General features: G+C 38.4%; 2 protein-coding genes across 11 annotated transcripts in view; one reads left to right on the top strand and one right to left on the bottom strand.

Annotated features, from left to right (window-relative positions):
• RUNX2 (RUNX family transcription factor 2) overlaps positions 1 to 6,481 on the bottom strand; it is a 287,798-nt gene extending 281,317 nt beyond the window's left edge. For 2 of the 4 annotated variants that reach the window (XM_044419212.1, XM_044419215.1), the window contains exons 1-2: positions 3,952 to 6,478; positions 3,639 to 3,749 (exon numbers count right to left, since the gene is read on the bottom strand). In XM_044419212.1, coding sequence (XP_044275147.1) covers positions 3,639 to 3,696 — 58 coding nt within the window. In that variant the 5' untranslated portion in view covers positions 3,697 to 3,749; positions 3,952 to 6,478. Of the gene's footprint in view, positions 1 to 3,638; positions 3,750 to 3,951 lie in introns of all 4 variants that reach the window. The other 2 variants (XM_044419216.1, XM_044419214.1) reach the window with 2 other exon arrangements.
• SUPT3H (SPT3 homolog, SAGA and STAGA complex component) overlaps positions 1 to 22,122 on the top strand; it is a 290,071-nt gene that overhangs the window by 65,799 nt on the left and 202,150 nt on the right. The gene's annotated exons all lie outside the window — the stretch shown is intronic.

Genomic DNA, 22,122 nt, shown 5'->3' with positions numbered 1-22,122 from the left:
CACACACACACACACACACACACACACACACACACACACACCACAAAGCCTCCCTCTAGATGAATATTTATTGGGAAAAAAAGCAAAAGTTTCTAGACAGACTGACTTAGCTTAGCTTCATTTCTAGATTTTAGACCACCAGTGTATAAAATTAAAAGCACATGGATTTTGAATCACTAGAAAAGGTTTGTAATTGATTAGTGCTGTATGAAAGTATTGAAGTAGAGTTAAGTTTTGATTTGTGAATGCTTATATTCAATAAAGATTAATCCTGTATGCCTGATAAAAAATCTTAGCTTCATATAAATTAACTCTTCTTCATTTACTTGTTAGTTTAACTATCAAATACTTTAGTGTTCTTTTAACTGGAACATTTATCTTTTTATAGCAATAAGGAGAATATCACTACTTAGAATATCAATACCTATTCATTTTGTTTTCTGTGTCATATTACCAAAGTATCTAAAATGAAAGTAATGAAATTTTTAAAAATCATTGCAGAAAGGGATTGACTTGTAATGCAAATGGAAATGTTTACATGCTCCTCTCTCTTCATACATTCAGAATGCTTAAAATTATTAATATTCTTTGAATGGCCTGATTTTTGCAGGTGCCCACTTACTTTGGTAGGAATACTCTGGAGTAAAGATCAGGTTGTAGTCAGTGGCAGCTCATGTTTTCTAATATTGAGGAACATTAATCATATTGAGGGCATCACTATATGACACTTTATTTATATAAATTTTGGACTTTCATTTGGCTAAGCAGCATGTAATACAATGTAGCAAAATGTGCATGCTACTGAAAATGCAACTTACCCTTTCATTTTGTACTTTGGACAGTGTTTAGTAAAAGCTGTAAAGGGTGAACAACATGACTTGTTGAAGCATCTTGGTTCCCTGATCCCATGTAGAAAGATCAGACGTAAACTGTGATCATAATCCAGCAGAAAATTTGCCTCACAAACCCCATTGAAAAGAATGGGAGCTGTACAAGAACTCTTGTGTTCCATTCATTGACAAGACTCAGAGGGGGGTTTACTCCAGACTAACTGTATATGCCACTGCACATTTAGATTATATTTACTGTTACTCTTACAATAAATTCAACTTCATTTTAATAGTTACTTTACATTTGATTAATATAGGGAATATTATGAGCATAGAATATAGTTGCTGGAATATTCAGACTTTCCCCCCGAAATATGAGAATATGCTTTTTAAAGTTACATAAAAGTCTATCAGATGTAAATTGAGAAATTGGATATTTTCTTTCTCAGCCCCAACATCAGCTTTTGTTCATGTCATAACTGAGAGGTGAAAATGTGGCTAAATAAAGATAACATGACCGATTGTTAAGAGTCCCATCTGGATAGTTTCCTGAACAGAATGCAAAGCAACTAATGAAGGAAGGACCAGGTGAAAATTTCCAGAGACATGAATCAGAACACTTTGTTAACACGTGTCAGCTGTAAGAGACTAAAATATAGACAGCTTAGCTTGCTTGTATTTGTCTGTTGGAAGACAGCAATTGAACAGAAACAAATAGCCTTAACCTGTTCAAACACTGCTACCACAAAATTGTCAGCAGGGGTTAATATCTTTTCCCTTAAAAAATGCATTATAGCTTGTGCCTAAGGAAGGCATTCGCTTGAACAGCCTCATTTAAGTGTTGCATATTTGGAAGGATGCTTTGCCCATGTCCCAGGAACATTCAGGTTTTAAAGAATGGCCCAAGGTAGATGAATTAAGCAGTCAATACTACATGTTATGATAACTTTAGCCAACTATATTTCTAGTAATCTGTTTTTGGATTAAAGGAAAAGAAAGTCATTTACATGTAAACTGTATTTCCTGTTGTAAACACTGGGATAATGTGGTCTGGCCACATTTATGCTGTGTTTCCTTAAAGCAGAAGTTTCAGTAGAATTTTGTTTTTACTTCCCACTTTAAAAAAGCCTTGTTTTTTGTGCCACATTTTAGCATGCTGGCAGCCTAATTACACTGTAACTTAGTGTGACAAACTTGCAGAAAGTAGGTTTTGAAGCATAGGACTATGCAATACATGAGATGTATTTGTAGATCAGAAATTAAATATATCCCTGTGTTCCATGAGCGCAAGCCTTCATGTCTAATTGTGCTCGTAGATTGCAGAGGATTCATATGCTCCCAACAGTTGAAACGTGTGAAGTAGGAGGGGTATACTGAATGCCAACCATCAGCTAGATACAATACAAGCTCAATGTAGGCGCGTGCAGTGAAAGCATTTGAAGCATCAATCAGGGAATTTTTCCCCCCTTGAAGGAAAATTCATTATCTTACAGCCCCAACATAATTTTGAGCCAAGATGGACAACATTAAGAAAATATTGTAAGTGTTCTGAATTTTTTCTTCATTGTATGTTGTTGATGTTTAGATACTTTTAAACAGGTACTTTTGTACTGTTACAGTGGAAGGAAAAAACAATCTCTGACCACTGACCAAAAGGCCTTTCAGGTTAGGCAGCTTTTTAGTACATCTTGAAAAACGACATCTCAAATACTTTGCAAACTCTGTAGAGGTCAGTGATGCTGTTCAGTTATATTATATATTCTTAAAATTGACGCTCTTTTATTTCATGTGGTATTAATATATGTACTGACATAATTTCAAAAACAGATCATCGATGGGAAAGATCAAAGGGCTGTTAGAGGTGCTGCTTTATAGCTTGGGAGTTTTCTTCATCATGTACAGGCATTCAAATAGGTAGAGTATATCTGCTGGGTTAACTTATTATCCCATGATGATATTTCAGGAAGTTTACTTTATCAGGTATGTCGTGCAGAGCTTCTTTTAACGTGTTACTACAGTAGTAGAACCACGCATCTTTGTTCTGTTTTGCCACTTCCTAGTTTTGATGCCAAAGGTTTCCTTAGCTTGTATGTGTATTTGTTTCTGTTCTCTGTTACTTTTGGTACATCTGTAAAAGCAGTTTCTTTTCGTGTAGAGAATAAAAACAAATGCATAATTCGTAAATGCTGTATATGCATTTGGCAAAGACTATGATCCTAAGCATACTTTCTTAAAAGTAAGCTTCAGATGAAACCATCGGATTTACTAACAGTGGAACTTACTTCCAAGTAAACATACATAGGCTTTCACAGGTAAAGTGTGTCGGGATCATGATGCTATTTTCATGTGTTACTTAAAATTACATAGGGAATATGTTTTTGCCTTAATAATTTTTACCAGATCTATGTAAATCAGTCCTGTTTGCATGTAGCAGTGACATGGACTGCTTAGTGATGATAGAACTCTACAATGTTTGGCATCTCACTTCCCTATCCTTCCTACTATGTGCTTAATATGGATGTCAGCATTTTGAATGCTGCTCTTACAGCCATGCTTTTTTAATATATGCACAATCAGAAAGAGAATTGCTACAAGATGAGCACACCTGCTACTGAAACAATTGTAGGTATGGAAAAGTGTGTCAATTTCTACTTTAATTTTTAGTTTAAAACCATTAACAACATTACGGTCACTTGTATTTCCACTATGCTCAGACACATTGGCTTTTAAGAAAAAAGCAGTACATAAACAGCAAATGTTTGTGATGATCAGCAATATTTCATATTACTTGGAAATGCAAGCACTTACCCCAGAAGAAGTTTTGTTGACAAGGTGTTACTGAGCTGAAGAGACTGTTCGATGCCATAACTCTCCCCTTCTGTCACCGTGTGTGTCTTCTGGTGCAAAGACTGCCTTATACTGAAATTACAGACCATAGCCAAGCTTTGTTTTAGTTTTACAGCATGCCTGGCATGCATAGATTTTATGTTTTTCACTTCTGTCAAAAAATTCTGAAGAACTGGTAACATGCAAAAAGCAAGGCAACAAAACAAAAAAGAAAACAAGCAAGTATTTGACAGATCTACCATTACTGAATAGACTGTGGTTTGAGAGCACTTACTGACTTTGTTGGTGTCGGTGGCTGCTGGTGACCTGTTGAGATTAACCATTTACAAACCAAAGGCTTCTTGCTGTGTTCTTTTGGAGAAAGTTTGCACCGCACTTGTGGTTCTGTGGTTGTTTGTGAGGCGAATGAAGCATTCACACAATCCAAAAAAGCAAAAGCTTTTAAAACTCCCTTTTTTTGCAAGCACTGTTACTGGAGAGACAGAATCATGTGGTTTGTGACATCATAGTAGTCAAGTAAAGTGGGACTGCCCAACACTGTGGCTTTTCCTTTCCTCCCCCTTTTTAAGTTTGACAAAAGGCCCGTGGTAAGGCCCTTCCTGGCATCCAGAAGGGTACAGCTTTTTAAATTTTGTGACTCATGAGGATTTGGAGAGCATACAGAATGCTGAAAAAGTCTAAACTCCTGTGCCTTAAAGCATATGGACAGCAGAACTTCATTTATACTCCCTGAGTTTCCCTGCCTCTCCCTCTCCCTCTCCCTCTTTCTTCCCCCACCTTCCCTGTTTCCTTATTGTGTCTGTTGAGAAGTATACCAGAATTGGCACAAATGTCTGTGTGAAATTCTGAACAATAGTGATGATTTACAATAATTTACATCTTTGGATTATATCACAATCTTGGGGTCTGCTTCACATTTGCCTGGTAGCTGAATTCCTTCTGTTTTTCTTTTTCTTCTTGTCTTCCTCTGCTTTTGAATCTGTAACTCATTGTAAGAAACTTTACCTTTCTTCAAGTTCTACCAGCAGAGTGCTTACTGGGGCTGTGTTTTTGGGGCTGTAATTGGCTGTCACCGAAGTGTTAGTCTGGGGATTCCTTTGCAAACCTTAAATCATGTCTGTCTATGTTATGTGCTCCCAAGGCTAGTTGGCAGCTTTATGTAATGAACATTGAGTGCAATTATATGTCAGCTTTTTCTGTTTCATAGAGAACCTGCCATCTGCATATTGTGACTTGCACATTTTACAATGGAGATAGGAAAGATGCGGAGTATGGGATATTTGATATTGGTTGTGATAGCTAATGTTAAATGGTTATATACTTGATGCAATATGCAAAACTGGCATGCTTAATTCTTGTTCAAAAATGGATTTCTGTAAACAGATTTCAGCAATCAATGGGAATGCTTGCTTTGAAAGTGAACACAAATCAGATTCATATGCACTGCATGGGTAATTTGGCATGTACATTTATATGGCCTCTTTAAATATGTCAGAATGTGAAGATCTATCAAAGCGTTAACCATGTTAGCGCTCACAGTTAAAATGAAGGTAGGATTCTGTCTATAATTTAGGTTCCAAAATAAATTGCAACGTGCAGTGCAGGCTAAAGAATAATGTGCAGAGAGATCACATGCTGGCATTTTTGATTTGCTTATTTGTGTTTAGGACAAAATTGGAACCATCTTTGAGAAACAGTCTGATCCCTATCCCTGTTCATAGATCTGTATGCGCTACTTTGTTAACTCAATCAAAGAGCACTGGCACTTAGTTTACCTAGCTTTAATGGCATTATTGCTGGACTGAGCCAGCTGTACTAAGATACTGAGCTACTGTTTCCTAAGCATTTTCGTAACATTTGTGCATATCGTTGCTGAGATGTTATTGGGTGGTGTTCTTCCGGTTCTACCTGGTTCCAAATAGGGCAGGGAATAAAAATTGCAGGAAGGTGATGATGGCTTCTGTTGTGTTTTGTAAAGCACCTGGGGTGGAGGAAAGGTTGGACGGGGGAGGGGACTACATCAGGACAGCTTGGAGGGAAAATACCATATCCATTTAATTTTCAACGAACTACTTTGACCACCATCTTTTACATCTATTTATGAACACCCCCCCCCAAACAAAACCCTTGCCTCTGAGCTTAGTACAATCTACATTGTCTTAATGCTGCTTACCTCAGATATCCTCAGCCTCACTCTTAAGACCATCATCTGATGTTTGAATAAGCTAAAAGCAAACGATTTGCATGGTGGCATAGATGTTAGGGAATTAATCAGAAGAAAGCAAAAATGGAAATTAATTCCAGTGAATTCAGTCACCCATATAACACACAGCATTTCTGTGGGATGCTGTTCAAGTTCACTGTAATAGCAGTATTACATTTTTACTTCTTTATACTCTTTAATTTCATCCTATGCATGATGATGATATGGATTAAGTCCTTTGAAGTGTGCATAGGATTTCGATCCTTCAGTACAGTCTGACATGTGCCTACTCAGAAGCAAGGCCCCTTTGAAGTCAGTGGGACATAATTCCAAGGTAAGTGTGCATAGGATTGTGGACTTAGCAAACAGGTTTTATTTGTAAGTATCAACATATTTGTGAGTGTAGTTTTAACATAACTGGAAACTTTGATAAATTCATGTGTTTTGGGGCAGCACTTGAAAACATGGGATAGGATGCTGAAATTTGTAACTTGTAGCTATTTTTAAAATCAAGTGTTCTTAATTTATAAAAGGAAGCTCCAGATAAACTACATTTTGATTTATTACTGAAATCTTCAGCTCTCACAGTAAGCTGATTGTAATTTTTAAATGGCTTCCCTATTAGTGCCACTGTTTACATAGCTTTAGTATATTTCTTATTCCTTGCCTACTATTATGATTTTGAAAATCAGCTTCCCTGTTTTTGTCAGTATTGATACTGCTCTATCAAGTTGTATTTCTCCAGATTTCCAGAGAGGAAATCACTGGAAATCTCCAGAGAGGCGTACCTGAACCTAAGGAAAATTAATCTTTGCGCCACTAGGTAGCTGAAATACACATTTAACTACACCTTTGTGCAGTTCGATTTTTCATTGGTATGTTGTACTGGATTTCTTTCCAGTAATTATGATGGAGAATGTAAGATGTAAAATATGAGGAAAATCTCTTATGGTCATTTACATATAAGCAGTATTACCTTATTTGTTTCATCAAAAATGGCTTGTACTTCTTGGAAAGAAATCATACAGTCCTTTCACTTTGTTATTTATTGTTTTTAAAGAATAATACTTAACAATTATAAGTTATACTGATTTCTGGGCATTCAGGTAATTTGCTTTTTGAGAACTGATAGCACTGCTATCTAGAAATGTCTATTACAGCTCAGTATCAGCTACAGCAATGAAGAAATTACTGGTCGTATATTTTTCTTCAATTTAAAAATAAATATTCAGGTCTCTGAACTGAACTGGCAAAAGATGTCCCTGGTCATGAATGCAGAAAGAATTTGGAAAGAATGGTTCTGCAAAGATAGCTTTCTAAGCAGGAGAGCTTCCATCATCTGGTATTAAAAACAAAGGCACGGTAGTAATCAGTGCACTTTAATTTTTTTTAAACTGTAAAATTATAAAACTTGTGAATTCCCTACTCTGTTTAGCCAGCTGAGTCACAAAATGTTCAAAATCTCTTTGGAAACTTTTTGTATGGCATTGAGAAATTGCATGTGTTCACTTTAAAGATAGTTTACATTGTATGTAATATGTTTCAGAACTGAGTATATGTATAGTACTAAAGAACTTCACCTTTGTAACTGGTTTAAACATAGGCTATTTGAAGACTGTCTCAACATATAGATGATTTCATGACAATAATATGCATGTGACATGGCTACAGATGGCCTTTTCACCAACTTGCAGACATTGCTGTTTTAGCTGACGCCATCAAAATCAAATATTGCATTATTTTAAAGGCATCAGATGTTGCAGGAACTTTGTTCTGTAAACCACCTGCAAGTCTCTTTCCTTTGTACTCTAGCATTCTTGAAACTTTTTATCTTGTAATTGTCTCTCCTTAATTTATTTAGCGTACTACTCCAACTTATAGATTATAATTATAGTATTTCAACATCTTGCATCAACATGTTTCTACTAGGACTTAAACTCCCAATTTTGAAAAAGATTTAATATCACTGATGGTGTTAGCTTTTTATAGAAACTCTTCATTCTGTCAAAATAGCAAGCAGCTAATTGGAATAGTTTGTTATGTGTCAAATCAGGGGTGGCATATAAGACCCACCAACCTACCATCACATAATGGACACATTTGAAGGTGCTATGTATATGAAATAACTATTAGAACATTTTCTGGAAGCGCTCTTGGTTTGTATTTTCATTTTAATCCCTGTAGCTGCTTATATACTAAAGAGCCTAACATCAGTAAAAAGTTAGTTTTAGAATGCCACTTAAAGAGGCTAGAACTTCACAGGGTTTCACTCTAGTGCTAGTAAATATATTGATAGCTTTTGTTTGGTTTTATTTACATTGGTTTGTTTTATTTACTTAGTTTTCATTTCACTTGTATCCTGCTCTCTATCAAAAAACTCAGGGTGGCTTACACTGATTTTTCTTTTTTTAACCCTTGCAACAACTCTGTGAGGTAGGTCTGGCTGAGGTCGCTGACTGGCACAGAATTACCCTGTGAGCTTCATAGCTGAATGGAGATTTTACCTGTGTTTCTCTGGTCCATGCACACTGCTCTTCAAACAATGCCACAATGGATTTTTTACTGCATCACGTTAGGTGTTTAGGATTAAAGATCAGTTCATGCCTAAAATTGGTTTCCTTATAGAAGATTAAGGGCTTATCCAGGCAATAATTCCTTTAATTTCCCAGAATGCTTTCTTTGCCCATATCCTGCTGTATCTTCATTGTGTAGGTACAGCAGGGCTTTTCAAATGGAAAAAAGGTGAGCCCAATCAGTTCTTGTCATCCAGCGCATCACTCACTGGTGGGGTGTCCTCCCCCCACCCCCGGGAGTTCAGTATACACATATAAATTAAAATTTCTACAAATTTTGAAGCAGTAGGGGGGAAAAATGGGAAAATAATAACTTACTTAATGTTCTGTTCCACGGGTGGCCACATGTGGCTCTCTGAGTTTATTTTGTGGCTTGCTGCTCACCACTTGCCATCACTGCCAGTGGGAGCCCACTCGCCACCCACCTGCACACCCACTTGCAGCTCTCAGGCATGTGCCATTTGCCACACATGGCTCTTCTTTGGAGCAAGTCTGGCCACCCCTGTTCTGTTCAGGTGTGAAGCTTTTTAGCTGCTTTAGGACAGCCACCCTCATGCTGGTACCCTCCAAATATTTTGGTCTTCGCCTCCCATACTCCTTGGCAGCTCATAAAATTATATTATTATTATGTTAGGGAATGGTCTGGCTTAATCTGACCTAGGACCAACTTGTTGGTCTTTCTGTCATTCACAGAGAGGGTTTATTCTAGTGGCAACAGCCAAACACTTTTATAGTTAAGGCAGCACTACCCATTGGTTTACTTTTAAAAGTAAACTGAGTAAATTATAATTATTGTCCAAATACGCTTTTAAATTTAATAACACCAAACTTGATAAATTTATGAGCAGACCAAGATATACATGGTATATTTATGTTCCCATTTAATGTATGACTGGAGACATATAGAAGTTATGTTTAGCACATCTGAATCTTCCTAGAAGTCATAAGAAGAGGAAGAATCGGAGGCAGTGGGAGCATCGGATACAACATCTGTTCCTATTTGTAAGAAAGTTTAGGGAAATTCCCAAACCTGTCACTGTTTGTAGGGTTAAGGAAACTTAACTGAAGGAAAAACAGTCAAGATTTTATTCAGCTGGGAAGGTCTCATCTTAGGGATAGTAACCAACCACTTTTAATTTAATTTAAGCAATATATATATATATATATATATATATATATATATTGCTTAACCTATATATATATATATATATATATATGTTTCTAAATTATTTATGTTAATGAGCATCTTTCCTTCTCCTTCTCCTTCTCCTTCTCTTGATTGCATGCCTGTAATTCCATGCATGAGAAGATGGCTACTGAACTTCTTTTAGTTGGTGTTACTTGCCATCAAGTCATCTCCAACTTATGGCAACCCTGTGAATGAATGCCTTCCAAAAGCTCATATAAACTCAAGGCTGTGGCTTCCTTTATGGGGTTAATTCATCTCATGGTTTATCTTTCTCTTCTTCTGCCTTTGACTTCCCCTAGCGTGATGGCCTGAATGACTTGCTTTCTTATGATGCGCCTGAATACAACTGCCTAAGTTTTGCCATTTTTGTTCCCAGGTAATATTCTGGCTTAATTTCATCTAGGACCAACTTGTTTGCCTGTCAGTGATAGAGAGGGTTTATTCTAGTGGCAGCAGTCAAAAGGTTTTATAGTTGAGGCAACACTACCTAGTGGTGAGGACTAATTGTGAACTTTGTTAAAAACTGAGGCAGTGGGTTGTTTAGATTCAAGCCTCAAGGTTTATTGAGAGAGAGAGAGAGAGAGAGAGAGAGAGAGAGAGAGAGAGAGAGAGGTAATTTGGGTAATACGCTTGCTGTTCTGTAGTATGTGGTGGCAGCAACAGGATTACCTACAGTGCTTTTTCATACGAGGGATTTATTATTTGCAGTATTTGTATATTGCTGTATTAGATTAGAACACCTCCACTATAGCATCTATCCAGAACAAACTCAGAAATATAGGATTTTGTATGTTACTATTCCTACCCCAAAAGATCAGTATGAGACATTTGTGACTTTGAATGCAAAACATGTTATAAATGTAGTGATAAAATCCATTTTCCTTTTTTTATTATCTGTAAATGCATTCTTCTATGCAATGTCTTTCAGAATTTGTAGAATCCATCAACATATAGTTTTATTTAAGTGTGGTTCTACTGCAAGTAGTTAGTCAAACCATTATCTTTTTTGTTTTATCCTCCAGGCTTGTTTTGCTTTCAGGAAGAAAAAAGTCAACTTTGCACAAAATATGGGAAACTTGTCTCATATAACAGCTGAGGATGTGGCTAGGTTAAAGCAGGAAACTGCTACCCACAATGCAATGTTACTTACACTACCACTTAATAAAATTTATTTCAAACATGCTACTGACAAAACCAAAGAAAAATAATATCCAAACTATGCTAGTTAGTACTCTAAAAATATCTTGGGAAAAGTGAAAGTAATCTCTCTAGAGCCTTTTTTTGCTCAGTGGCTAGACTACTGCCAATAATTAAAGTACAGGAGTTTTCTTAGTAGCTGGTGGACTGAACTATTTTTAGGTAATATTCACACCCCTAGAAAGATGTTGCACTCTTTTAACAGCAGATCGACAGCGATGTTATGCACAAAGTTCAAAGCCCTAATCGCTCTGTGGTGGTATGAGGCCGGAGTATTTTGCTGTAGTAAGACATTTCTTTTACATCTTCTGACCATAACATCCACTTTGTATTTTGACATGGATTAGTTTGTGTTTACAGGAAAAGAAAAAACAACCCTGTTTCTAATCCATAAATAATCTTACATGTATTTGTTATTATGCTTTTAGTGAGATGAAAGAAGAGTTTTTCAAATTTTGAGTTTTTTAAGTGATGCCTCCCAAATTTGTTCTTTCGTAATATCAATGAATATATTTGTGGATATGAAAATAGAAGGTAGTTGTACAATGGCATAGATGTTCTGTACATGTCTGCATGCCAAAGAGCATACATAGTAAGGCTGATTCTCTCATTGAAGAAATCAAAGTGTTTTTTCTATAGCTGAAGAGGCCTTATCAGGAGCAGCTGCTGCTACAGCACCATGGATCCTATCCACGGACTCATGGTGGTCTGCTGAACAACGTTCTTCAGCTCTGACAGGTGAGACAGAGACTCTCCAGTGCCACTGCTTTTGGATGACTCTAGCTGTGGTTGGAGAAAGTGCATCTTGCCAAAATATATGGGTAAGACCACACACAGCCCTTAAAATAGTCATTGTAAGCTTATTTTTAGGCAAAATGGTTCTCGACAGTTCTTTCAGATGCATGCCAGTTTCACTGTTCCTTATAGATTTTTCATTTATTTTAGTAATTGCAATTGCAGATTTCAATCTGCATCTGTAAAACCACCTCACAGCATTTGCACTAGGGGAAAATACAAGTTAATTCTTTAAAAGCCTCAATAGAGATTCAGCTTGAAATATTATAGCTGGATATTCATGCTATCCATTATTTTGTGTTTAAGCCCTCCCTTATAAAGGTGTTGTTGCACAACACACAATTCTTCTTGGCTGCACGTTTATCCTTGTTCCAGATGCTTCCATTACATTAAGAAGTAGGTAGATTTAGGACATGTTCAATCGGATTCATATAAAAGAGTATTTTAAAATGGGAATTGGTGGGTAGTGGTTTTGAATGATAATTTTGGACACTATTCATTTTAATCGTCTTTGACATGTGATGTAAATTTTGAGTCATGGATTGGATAGCTGACTAGGGATGTTCTATCAGGTAGAATATTTGGCAGATAATAATGTAAAAACCATATGTTTGACAATCTGCCTTTTAATTTTTGCAGAGAAGTTTAATACATTGTTGAAATGTGGTAGTACAGACTGGTCAACATACAGGGACTTTGCCATTGTGAACACTCAACTGAAAACTACTTTCCTCTTCTTCTGACAATTCCGAATAGCTGGGAATTGATTTTTTTCAATTTAAACATTCATTTTGTTCAGTGACGAATAGTTATGCTAGAGCATTCTACAACCAAATTAATGGCAGGAACTATGTGTGAGAAGCAAAGTAATGTGTTCCTTTCAGTTTTTTCATTCATTTTGATGATTGCAATTGCAGATTTTGATTTGCATTTGCACAACTGCCTCACAACATTTCCATTAGGGAAAATGCAAATTATTTTGACCTGCAGTAGAGAAATATTATAGCTAAATATTCAGTAAAAAATAGTGGGCAAAATTATATGAAGATTATAAAAGGAATTCTGAGAGGAGGGGTTAATTTCAGTTTTATTACCTTGCAGATTGTTACCAGGCTCTGGGAGCATTGGTCTGGTGTGAGTAGTCTGGGCTTGTTATGCAGGAATTTGGTTCTCTGAACTTGAGTTCTCTTTGTCTTCCATGTCTTACTGGTAGGTGATTTTTAAAGCTATTTTGGCTCTGTACCTCTAGTTAGGATTCAGTCAATGCTTTTTGAAAGGGAAGTTGTGTATCTAATTTTGCAGTGAGTCTTCCACTTGAAAGATTGTCTGCCTAGCCAGTTATCATACTGGAACAGCCTGTGTCAAAGGGTTAGGTCATCCATCTACCTCCTGTTCTGCGTCAGATATGTTAGAGGAACAGGCATCATATTTGACTCATGTGAGCTGGGACTCATGGGTCTTGTAGTGAGAAAGCCTGGGCCAAGTACTTCCACTGTGTCTTTAGCACCAATTCATCCACAACCACAGAGCAGCTTTTAAAAATTGCTGCATCTGCCTACTTAAAGATCTTCTCATGAGCCCACTGCTTCCAAAACCTGAAAATCTGATACCTTCTTCCCCTGTTGACTATTCCACACACTTCTCTTTGCTTCTTGCTTCTTCTTAATATACTGTTAAAATCTCTAGCTTGCCAGGAATTTTACCATTTTACTAACCCATTTGTCTCTCTCTGCTGGATGCAAGATTCCCAGTCTCCACCAAGCTATGTATACAGAAGAACCATGGGATACAAGCTCTGTTAAGGTTGCGACATTTTTGAAAGCAGGCCATATGATCAACTCCTTACATATAGGAAATTAGTGTATCAAAACAAAGGCTAAACTGAGCTGCTGCTTCTCAGAAGGTGTTATATTTCCATATACATGACTTGTCACTGTCTGCATTCTGAAGTAGTGTAGTTCTGAGAGGGTTATATCATATGATTACTTTAGGCTGGTACACCAACTGTAATCCAGATTGTATAAAGAATTTGGCTGCTTATATCAGGATTCTGAAACATTGTCCTGCTTGGGCCTACTAAAGAAACAAGGCACCTGTTTTAGTCTTCCAAGACTATGGATACTTTCATAAGCAATACTTAGAATGTGTTTAAGTATAAGCTTAGTTTTGGTTATTGAGAAGTCGTATCTGTTGAATTTCATGTGATATGTTTACAGACAAGCATGTATGTATAAGATTTCAGCCTCTTATCCATAACATTTGCATATTGTTACTATATGTTGACAGTAGAAGATGGCACTTCTCCCATGAGGAATTGACAGGGCACCCCTGAGGCCTTTGCACTTTTCCATGGTAGGGCTGCTCTACTCCAAAAGCCTGTTGTTTTTGCTTTAGGTGCTCAGCATTTAGGGAAATATTATATTATTTTTTTTGGAATTTATTATAATAGATCATTCATTTTGCTGTGCTTATTAATTATGTAAAGGTATACGTCTTCTGGATTTGTTTATGTGTGTATTATTAAACAGAAGATCTGTTCAATAATTTAAAAATTCTCATTTTCTTGGCTACTCTAGGAAGCTCCACAAGTGTGGTATATAAGATGGTAAAGACCCTAGACCAAAAGAAAAAATAACTTTTAAAATATGACTATTTCATTCAAGAGTCAATATTTAATACGCAGAGCTGCAGTTGGGAAGGGAGGCAATACATTTTAAGTTGGTCAGGTATTTCACATTTACCAATACTGTTTACTATTTCAGTTTTACTCAGTTTCTTAAATGTCAGTTTTGCTCTCCTATAGAACTCTGATATCAGAATTGGTAGAGGGTCTCTGAGAGACATTGCATGAGGACAGGAATTTCTTATGCATGAAGTAAAATGGCTTTCACTAGAGCCTTAAAATAACAATGAAAAGAAAACAAATAATAAGGTAACCCCTTCTATGTTGCTATAGATGTAAGAAGCTTTTGCACTTGTTTGTGTACAAGAATTTTTCTTGAAAATGTATATGCTTCCTTTCCACTGTTAAAACAGTACTCCAGTTTGCTTGCCTAATTCAAGAAAAAATTATCTACAGTATTAGATAAAACGACTTAAACCACAATCATAAAATTGAGACAACAGCCAGCAGATGAAAAATCAGTTAAGAATGACAGTTCAGTAATTTAAAAACACAAACTGACAAACAGAAGACTTATCTGGGTTAATATTATTTTGGTTGGTTGGTTGGTTGGTTGGCATTTTGACTAGGTAGTGACAAACTGGAGGTACCCCCGATGGGCCTCTGCAGAAGGGGACGTTCCGTGTTAGGTGTGGCTACATGGAAAATGCTGTCCTCTGTCGCAGCTGACCTGGCTGCAGCCATAGCCATGCATTCCTATCAGATCTGAATGAGCAAGGAGGGATGGTATGGGAGGACTCACTCCTTTAGTTAAAACATCTGAGTCTTTAAAAGGAATCACTAGCATCTTGAATTGGGCCCAGAGGAAAAAATCATCTACTTGGGAAACGGGTATAATACGTTTTTACACTAGGGACTAATTAACATATATGCTTGCTGTCACTTTTTGGACAAAACGCAGAAAGAGTTGCCAGAGGGAACCGTTTATTTGAATCTAGTGTTTTTTGGGCACACACACCTCATCATGGCAATCTTATAAAATACAAATGCTGAAAACTAACTAAGCCAGTTTACAAAGGTGATGGTTAGCTTTCATATAACTTCAAGTCCCAGTTAAAGTTTCTGGAGATGTTTCAAAGGCAGATCCCATGTAAAACACATCTCAGTAACCAAACTGAGATGTGACTAAGGTGTGGAACAAACTTCTCTGTCAATTTATGGAATAAGAGAGCAAACTTTGATGTTGGGAAATATCTTACCGACACAGAGTGTTAATACTGAAATAAGAATATGTAACCTATCTGACAATTTTTTAAATATTCAAGCATTTATGGTATTTCAGACCATTTGTTGTTTCTTTGTTGATTTACATGATCTTTTACTTATTAAAAAGAACAGCTAAGTATCATTTTGTGGTACCCAATTTTGTTTAGGGTGGGTTTGCTGTAGCCCTGCAGCAGTATTGTTTATAGCTCAGTTTCAAGAAAAATGATACCAGACTTTTGAAAAATGAAACACTTATAAAAATTTGTGGCATCTCTACAAGTTAAACATATATTGATGAAAGAGCTATGAAGAATACCTAATTTGGATCAACTTCAGACAAATTACAAAGAATCATTGTGGGGTTTTGGGTTGTGGGCAGGGAGAGAAAGGACTAGTAGTTTACCATTCAGTTTGGTTTTTTTCCTGTTCAGTCTACAGAACTTAGGCAATTGACTTCTGTTTACAAGTCATACTTTTTCTGGCATTGGTGGAAGATGATATTTCACATGCTTGTATATATGAATGCAATGGTTTGTTTTCTTAACTGTGTTTAAGATATTTTTATAACTGAAATGTCAGTATTAATTCAATTGCATGAATGTACATAATTACATTCATGCATTATAGTTTTGGTTTCAAAAAATACTTATAGCACCCCAATGTGCTGTCCTGAATACAGACTCTACTTTGCAACTTCATACAGTTAGCAGAATGCAGTTTACTGGATGGCCCCACAGGAAGAGTAGGAACAAATGTTTGAATGCTCTCCTGCAAAGTTTACCCCCATTTTAAGAAAGGTAGCATGATATAGGAGGTAGGCTACATGGCATGCAGTTTTCTTGACATGCTGCTCTCCTATATGCAGGGATTTTTGTTTTTGGATGGAATATTCCAAGCCACACCTGCAGTCCAAAAGAAAAGCTTTATCACTTGATTCAGCTGATTTTGTAAACAATATAAGTGAATTGTGGCCGTGACTTTTTGCCACAACTGATTTCCTTCTTTCTAATGTTCTTATTATTTTTGTCCATGTCTGTTAAATGCAACAAATGTAATCTCCATAAATCAAGAAAGTTCATGTAGATTTTTCTTAAATCCTTTATACTACCTTGCAGGATAATATAAATAATCAAGCTACCATAGGGAGACAGAGCTTACTGTGGATTTGCTTGCCCATCTTAGGGGCTCTTTTGATAATTTGAAATTGTCTAAATGATAAGGGAGGTTTTTATTTGTTATGTGTTATCTCATTTAGAAGTGAAAATTGTTCATGCTCCTCATTTCCCAAAGTCCTGTTCTAGTACTTTGTCTATTGTGAAAGAGTTGCCCTGAGTACAATTAAAGATCATCCAACTTTCATATTCCAGACTCTGTTTTTCCTCCCAGGCCTTTCTACCCTGCGGCCTTTTAAGCTGATGTATTGCATGATATGAAGTGTCACTGTAATTCAATTTACTAAACATTGCCCAAAGGGGCCTTTATAAGTGTAGTCACAAATCTACTTTTGTGCTGTGTATTCATTCCAGTTTATTGCCTTATAAAAGGCGCAGCTTTGAAAAGTACTTAGAAATCTTTGTCAAAACAAGACGTTTCTACTGAGATCAACATTTTGTTGTTAGAGTAACAGCTTGACTCTGTAAGCTACTGTTAGTGGTTTCTGGAAGCTAATTTGTCAGCTAACTGGCACACTGAGCTCATTTGCCAAAATAAGTTGATGTCATCTGCCCTGTAGTTCTTCATGAGTGGCCAGGGTCTTCTCCCAGGGCTTTAAAAACCAAATGCCTGAAGGATGGGTTCCCCATCCACCCTGTACCACATGCACCTATCATGTAATCCCAGTGCAGGACATTCTTGCTGAAGTCAAAACAGTCATGCATAGTTCAGAATTTCAGTACATCCTTTTAATGTATTTTTGAAGCAGACTTGGAAGTATCAGTGCATAGAAACTCTAAAGCACTCCTACATATGAAAATGTAGTTTTTAATCATAATGGATCACTTTTCCTGTGCTTAGAATTAGCGTGTAATTTGGAACAAAGTTCAGATGTGTTCAAAAAGCACAGGCCATTTTCAATGGCAAATTTGTGTTCCGCAGTTCAAGTAAAAACTGTACTTTTAATCTTAAAACTTTTTTATAAACAGAAAACGCTGAGTTACAACTTCTAAAACATTTGTTTTTTCCTTGATGGGTGCACGGCTATAGCAGAATAACAAGTGATAGCTGAGACTGTACTGACCGTATGCTGGTTGAGCTCAGGTGTGCACAGACCTGACCTGTGAAGGCTGCTGTATGTTCCCCCTCAGTCCCCCACTACTGAGCAACCTGTCGCATTGCTGCTGCCACACAAGGGGAGCTGGACCCTCTCGAACATTCAGCTGTGCCTCCTGCTGCTGCCATCAGTTCCTGCTGCTTCCCTCTTGCTATGGAAGACCTCTCCTCCCATACCGCTCATTAGCCCCTCCTACCATTTTGAGAACGTTGCTCATGCTGGCCTCCCCACGTCCAGGAGAATCCTGTAAGAGTAGACGGCAGAGGGCAGGAGTTCTAAAGTCCTCTAGAGCAGTGGTTTTCAAGCTGCCCACAGCTGGGGACTGGCAAAAACAGGAAAACTGCCTCAGGGACCACTGAGGCAGAAACAAAAAGCACCAGACACAAAATACTGAAATTGGTACAACATGGCTCCCAGCTGCCTCCCACTGAACGATCTCTTCCCTCCTTGCTCTCCCCCCCCCCCGCAAATTTGATGTCAACCTAGGAAGGGGTGGTAGGATGTGGCCCCTCCATGGACCAGCAGGAAAGCTCCCGCGGATTGGTGCTGGTCTGTGGACCGGTAGTTGAAAACCACTACTCTAGAACAGCTTTCTGAGCAGTGCTTTTGGGCCCATCACAGGCAGGCAGTGGAGTGGATCACACTTTCAGAGGAAACACAAAAAGGGAAAGGAAAGGAAAGGACACAGTGAGGTGCAGTGGGAGCCAGTATAAATAAGTTTGAAATAAAATAAATCAGCCCCCTCCCCAGAGATGCTCAGGTGCAGGATGCTCAGATGGGGGCAAGACCCACATTTTAGCTGGTTGGTTCCATTCTGTGAGTGACTGTTATGTGCATATACAACCTGCTATTTCCTTTGCAGTTTGCCAGTGTGTAAACTGTATATCTGTTATAATAAGCAGAAGTGGACAAAAATGATGTGAGCATGAAGCATACTTCCTTTCCTGTTCCTCCTGCAATTATGGAGGTGGTCATGTGTCTTATCAAAGGTAAGATGTGTGGTCTCTAGTTGGTAAGGTATGTGCAAGGCTGATGGAAAATCAAGCAGCACAGTAGCTGTATTCAGGCATCCTCCTGCTTGCAAGTAGTGCCAGATAAGGGCAGGAATGGGAATGTGAGTTTCCCGAAGCCCACTTGAGCCCTACACCCCAGCAGGTATACACCTGAAGAGGGCTGCCCTTTCATTTCCATTTCTAACAATATGCTTGCTTGAAACATGTAGGCTTACTTGAAATGATCTCTGCATGCTGCCACTTAAGCATCTGTCATGCAGCTCATTCTCTATGCAAGAAACATTTAACACGGCGTAGCATTACATTGTTGTAGCAGCTAGGAGATAGTCAATGTGGTATACCAAGCCACTGAAAACATCCTAAATACAGCAGCCACCCCCAAGCTTTCACAGGTAAGACACCAGTGTGGAGGAGAATTTGGCACTCATGTACGCTATACCTCCAGTGCCTGTGCAGCTGGCCTCAGTGGAGATCTTTATATGCTAAGCCAAAAGATCTGGAGAGGACTGGTAAGTCCATTCTGCTGGATGCACTTGTAGAAGCCCTGGAATTAGAAAACCTGGTGCTCTGTAAGTGCATTAAGCAAACTGGTGTGTGGGCATAACAGAGGAAGGGCTTAGGCATATATCCACATCCCAAAGCACAGTTTAGCAGAGCTATGGTGACTCTGGTCCATAGGCTCAATTCAGCAGGCCAGAACTCCTTGTCTGGCCTTTGAATACCTTTGAATGGCCTTTGATGAGGCTTCTCGGGGGGTGGGGGGTGGCATCCAGTTGAGTCACAGATTTGAGGAACACTCCTCAAGTCTGCCACAGCATTGGCCCCACTCACGACACGCCTATATGGTTCATATATACAAGCGTGTGCATTGAGGGTGTGCCACCTCTCTGATGCTGAATGTTACCACCGATAGCAGATAGACAGTGGTGAGAATCTAGGTTTTGCTTTCTGTGACAATACTGTAACTTTTGTAGTATGTTTTTATTTAAATAAAAAATTTCAACCTAAAAAAAAAAAATTCAACCTAACCCCAACCCCAACCCTTCACCAGTCAGCCTCTCCTCTTGGCTTCTTCACTTTTTACTTCAGTCATGACATTGTTGAATAAGAGAAAGGGCAGGGTAAGCAAGTGAGAGAGGTTTAGCCTGAGGAATGGATGGAACTGTCAGTTGAGCTCAAGACCGAATGAACCTTCCAGTGTTACACATCCCTATCAATAACCACAGTTAAACAAGCCAGGATTCACTAACCATGGCTTCAAATTTGGGTTTATTGTCCCATAAACCATGATTTGTTGCCTGCTGTGGGTTCAGATATTCAGACAAAACACAGGCTAAGCAAACCCTGAGTTATACTCATGAATGAACTAAGCCAGTTCCTAGATGGAACTTTTCATCTTTCCTTTGAAGCCCTCTTCTCTTTGTATACTTTCCTTAACTATTGACTGTGTTATTGATACTGTTACTGCTCAGTTTGTTCAGCGGACCTTTGCAAGGTCATGCCACTTCACCATTTACAACACTGGAAAAATACAGGGCTTCCTTTCTAACCTCTCAGCAAAAACTCTGGTGCATGCTGTGGTCATCTCATGCCTATATTATAGAATCTCATGCCTAGACTATGGCTCTCAGTTTTTTTTAAACGTTGGTCCTCTCAGATATGCCCACTATTCTGCTGTCAAAATGATTCAATGGTCTGAACAACTGGCATCTGTTCTTAAAACCTTGCAATGAATTCCTGTTCTTGGATCCAGCACAAGCTCCTTGTGCTCATCTTCAAAAGCCTTCTGTGGTTTTCCTCTCCTTATTTACTTGCACTTGTATCCCAGTGTTTATGGGAGCTGAGCAGGGCTGTCAAGCAGAGGGCATTTGGAGGACATTCGTTCATAGGGTGGCCATAAGTTGGACACGACTTGACAGCACGTATCAACAGGACAGCAACATATCCCAAGGCATGTCTTCCTGTCATCTTTGTTCATCCATCTCCACCAACCTCAGCACACAAAGGGATGCTGCTCTCACCATGGACCATGCCTTTTCTTTCTTGTTGCCTCCTGTACTTTAGAACTACCTGTCAGAATACCTGTGTGCCATCTCTTAGCTGCTTCAGATTGTTCCTCAAATCCTTTGTTCTCCATAAAGTTTGTATCATAATCCAATTTTTAAAAATTATAAAAAGGGGATTTTAAAACAACTGCTTAGCAACCAAGGGCAGTCCCTCCAAGATGCTATGGGAACAATTTGAAGGGACTGTCTATGCAAGGATTGTGATAGCTGGCTTTGTTGGTTTTCAGGAAAAAAGGCAAAGTGAAAAATAACCAGAGTGAATTTAATATGCCTCATGATTGTGGTGAGGAGTGAGGAGATAACTAGGTCCTCCTGTACTGTCCTCTAGGAAATCTGTAGAACAGGGGTCTCAAACTCAACTTCCCTGGGGGCCGCTGGAAGTAGAGTCTGGGTGAGGCTGGGCCGCATCAAGTATTCCACCCCCGCGGTGGGGGTGGGCCGCTCATCCCGCGTGGCTCCCAGAGGCCGGCCCGGGCGCTGCCGACACTTTGAAGGCCGCAGGGCCCCTCCCCCGTGCCCCGTCCGTCCCGGCAATGGGCCCGCGGGCCGCGAGTTTGAGACCCCTTCTGTAGAAGGACTGAGGAGGAGGGAGAGGCCAGCGACCCACAGTGAGCCCAGCTGTCTATCAAATACCCCATGGGTTGTTCGCACAACCAACACAGTGTGGCTTATTGCTTGGTTAGGTTGTTATATGTGAATGTCCCCAATAATTCTTAGTACACTTGCAATATTTTTTTTCAAAAAAAATTAAATGAGCAACAGAATAAGCAGTGTTTAGTATAAATTGGAAAAAGGAAACCTTAAGTTTGTATAGGATAATCCATTCAGTTTAAAAAAAATAAATTGTAGATTAATAATATTTAAATGCAAGGGAATTTCAGGTTAAACTAATGAAATAATACTGGATGCTGAATGCTGGTATTTACCGTGAAACAAGTTAGTCATTGGAAATCCATGTATTAGGCCAGTCTCTAATAAAAGTGATAGATAGTGTTGCATTCTGTTCAGTAGAACAGTTTGGCAGATCCTTTCTGGTCCAAGCAAAGCAGAGAGTGGCACTCACTGGTGTCGGCAAGCGTGACTTAACAGATTGAGTCCATGGATGTGTGTGAGACTGAATTCCCTTCTACACAATGGGCATGTTTCCCAGAGAAAACATGATACTACTTTGCTAATCAGGATGGAGCCTTATCCTGCAATGGGACCTACATTTTGGTCTTTTCACCACATCATTTCTGTTTTCTATGTAGA

The sequence above is a fragment of the Varanus komodoensis genome, unplaced genomic scaffold, assembly GCF_004798865.1.
Source record: "Varanus komodoensis strain SLA01 unplaced genomic scaffold, ASM479886v1 scaffold100, whole genome shotgun sequence".
Classification (NCBI taxonomy): Eukaryota; Metazoa; Chordata; class Lepidosauria; order Squamata; family Varanidae; genus Varanus; species Varanus komodoensis.
Note: the sequence above shows the minus strand (reverse complement) of the source record. Positions and strands in the feature narration are given on the sequence as shown.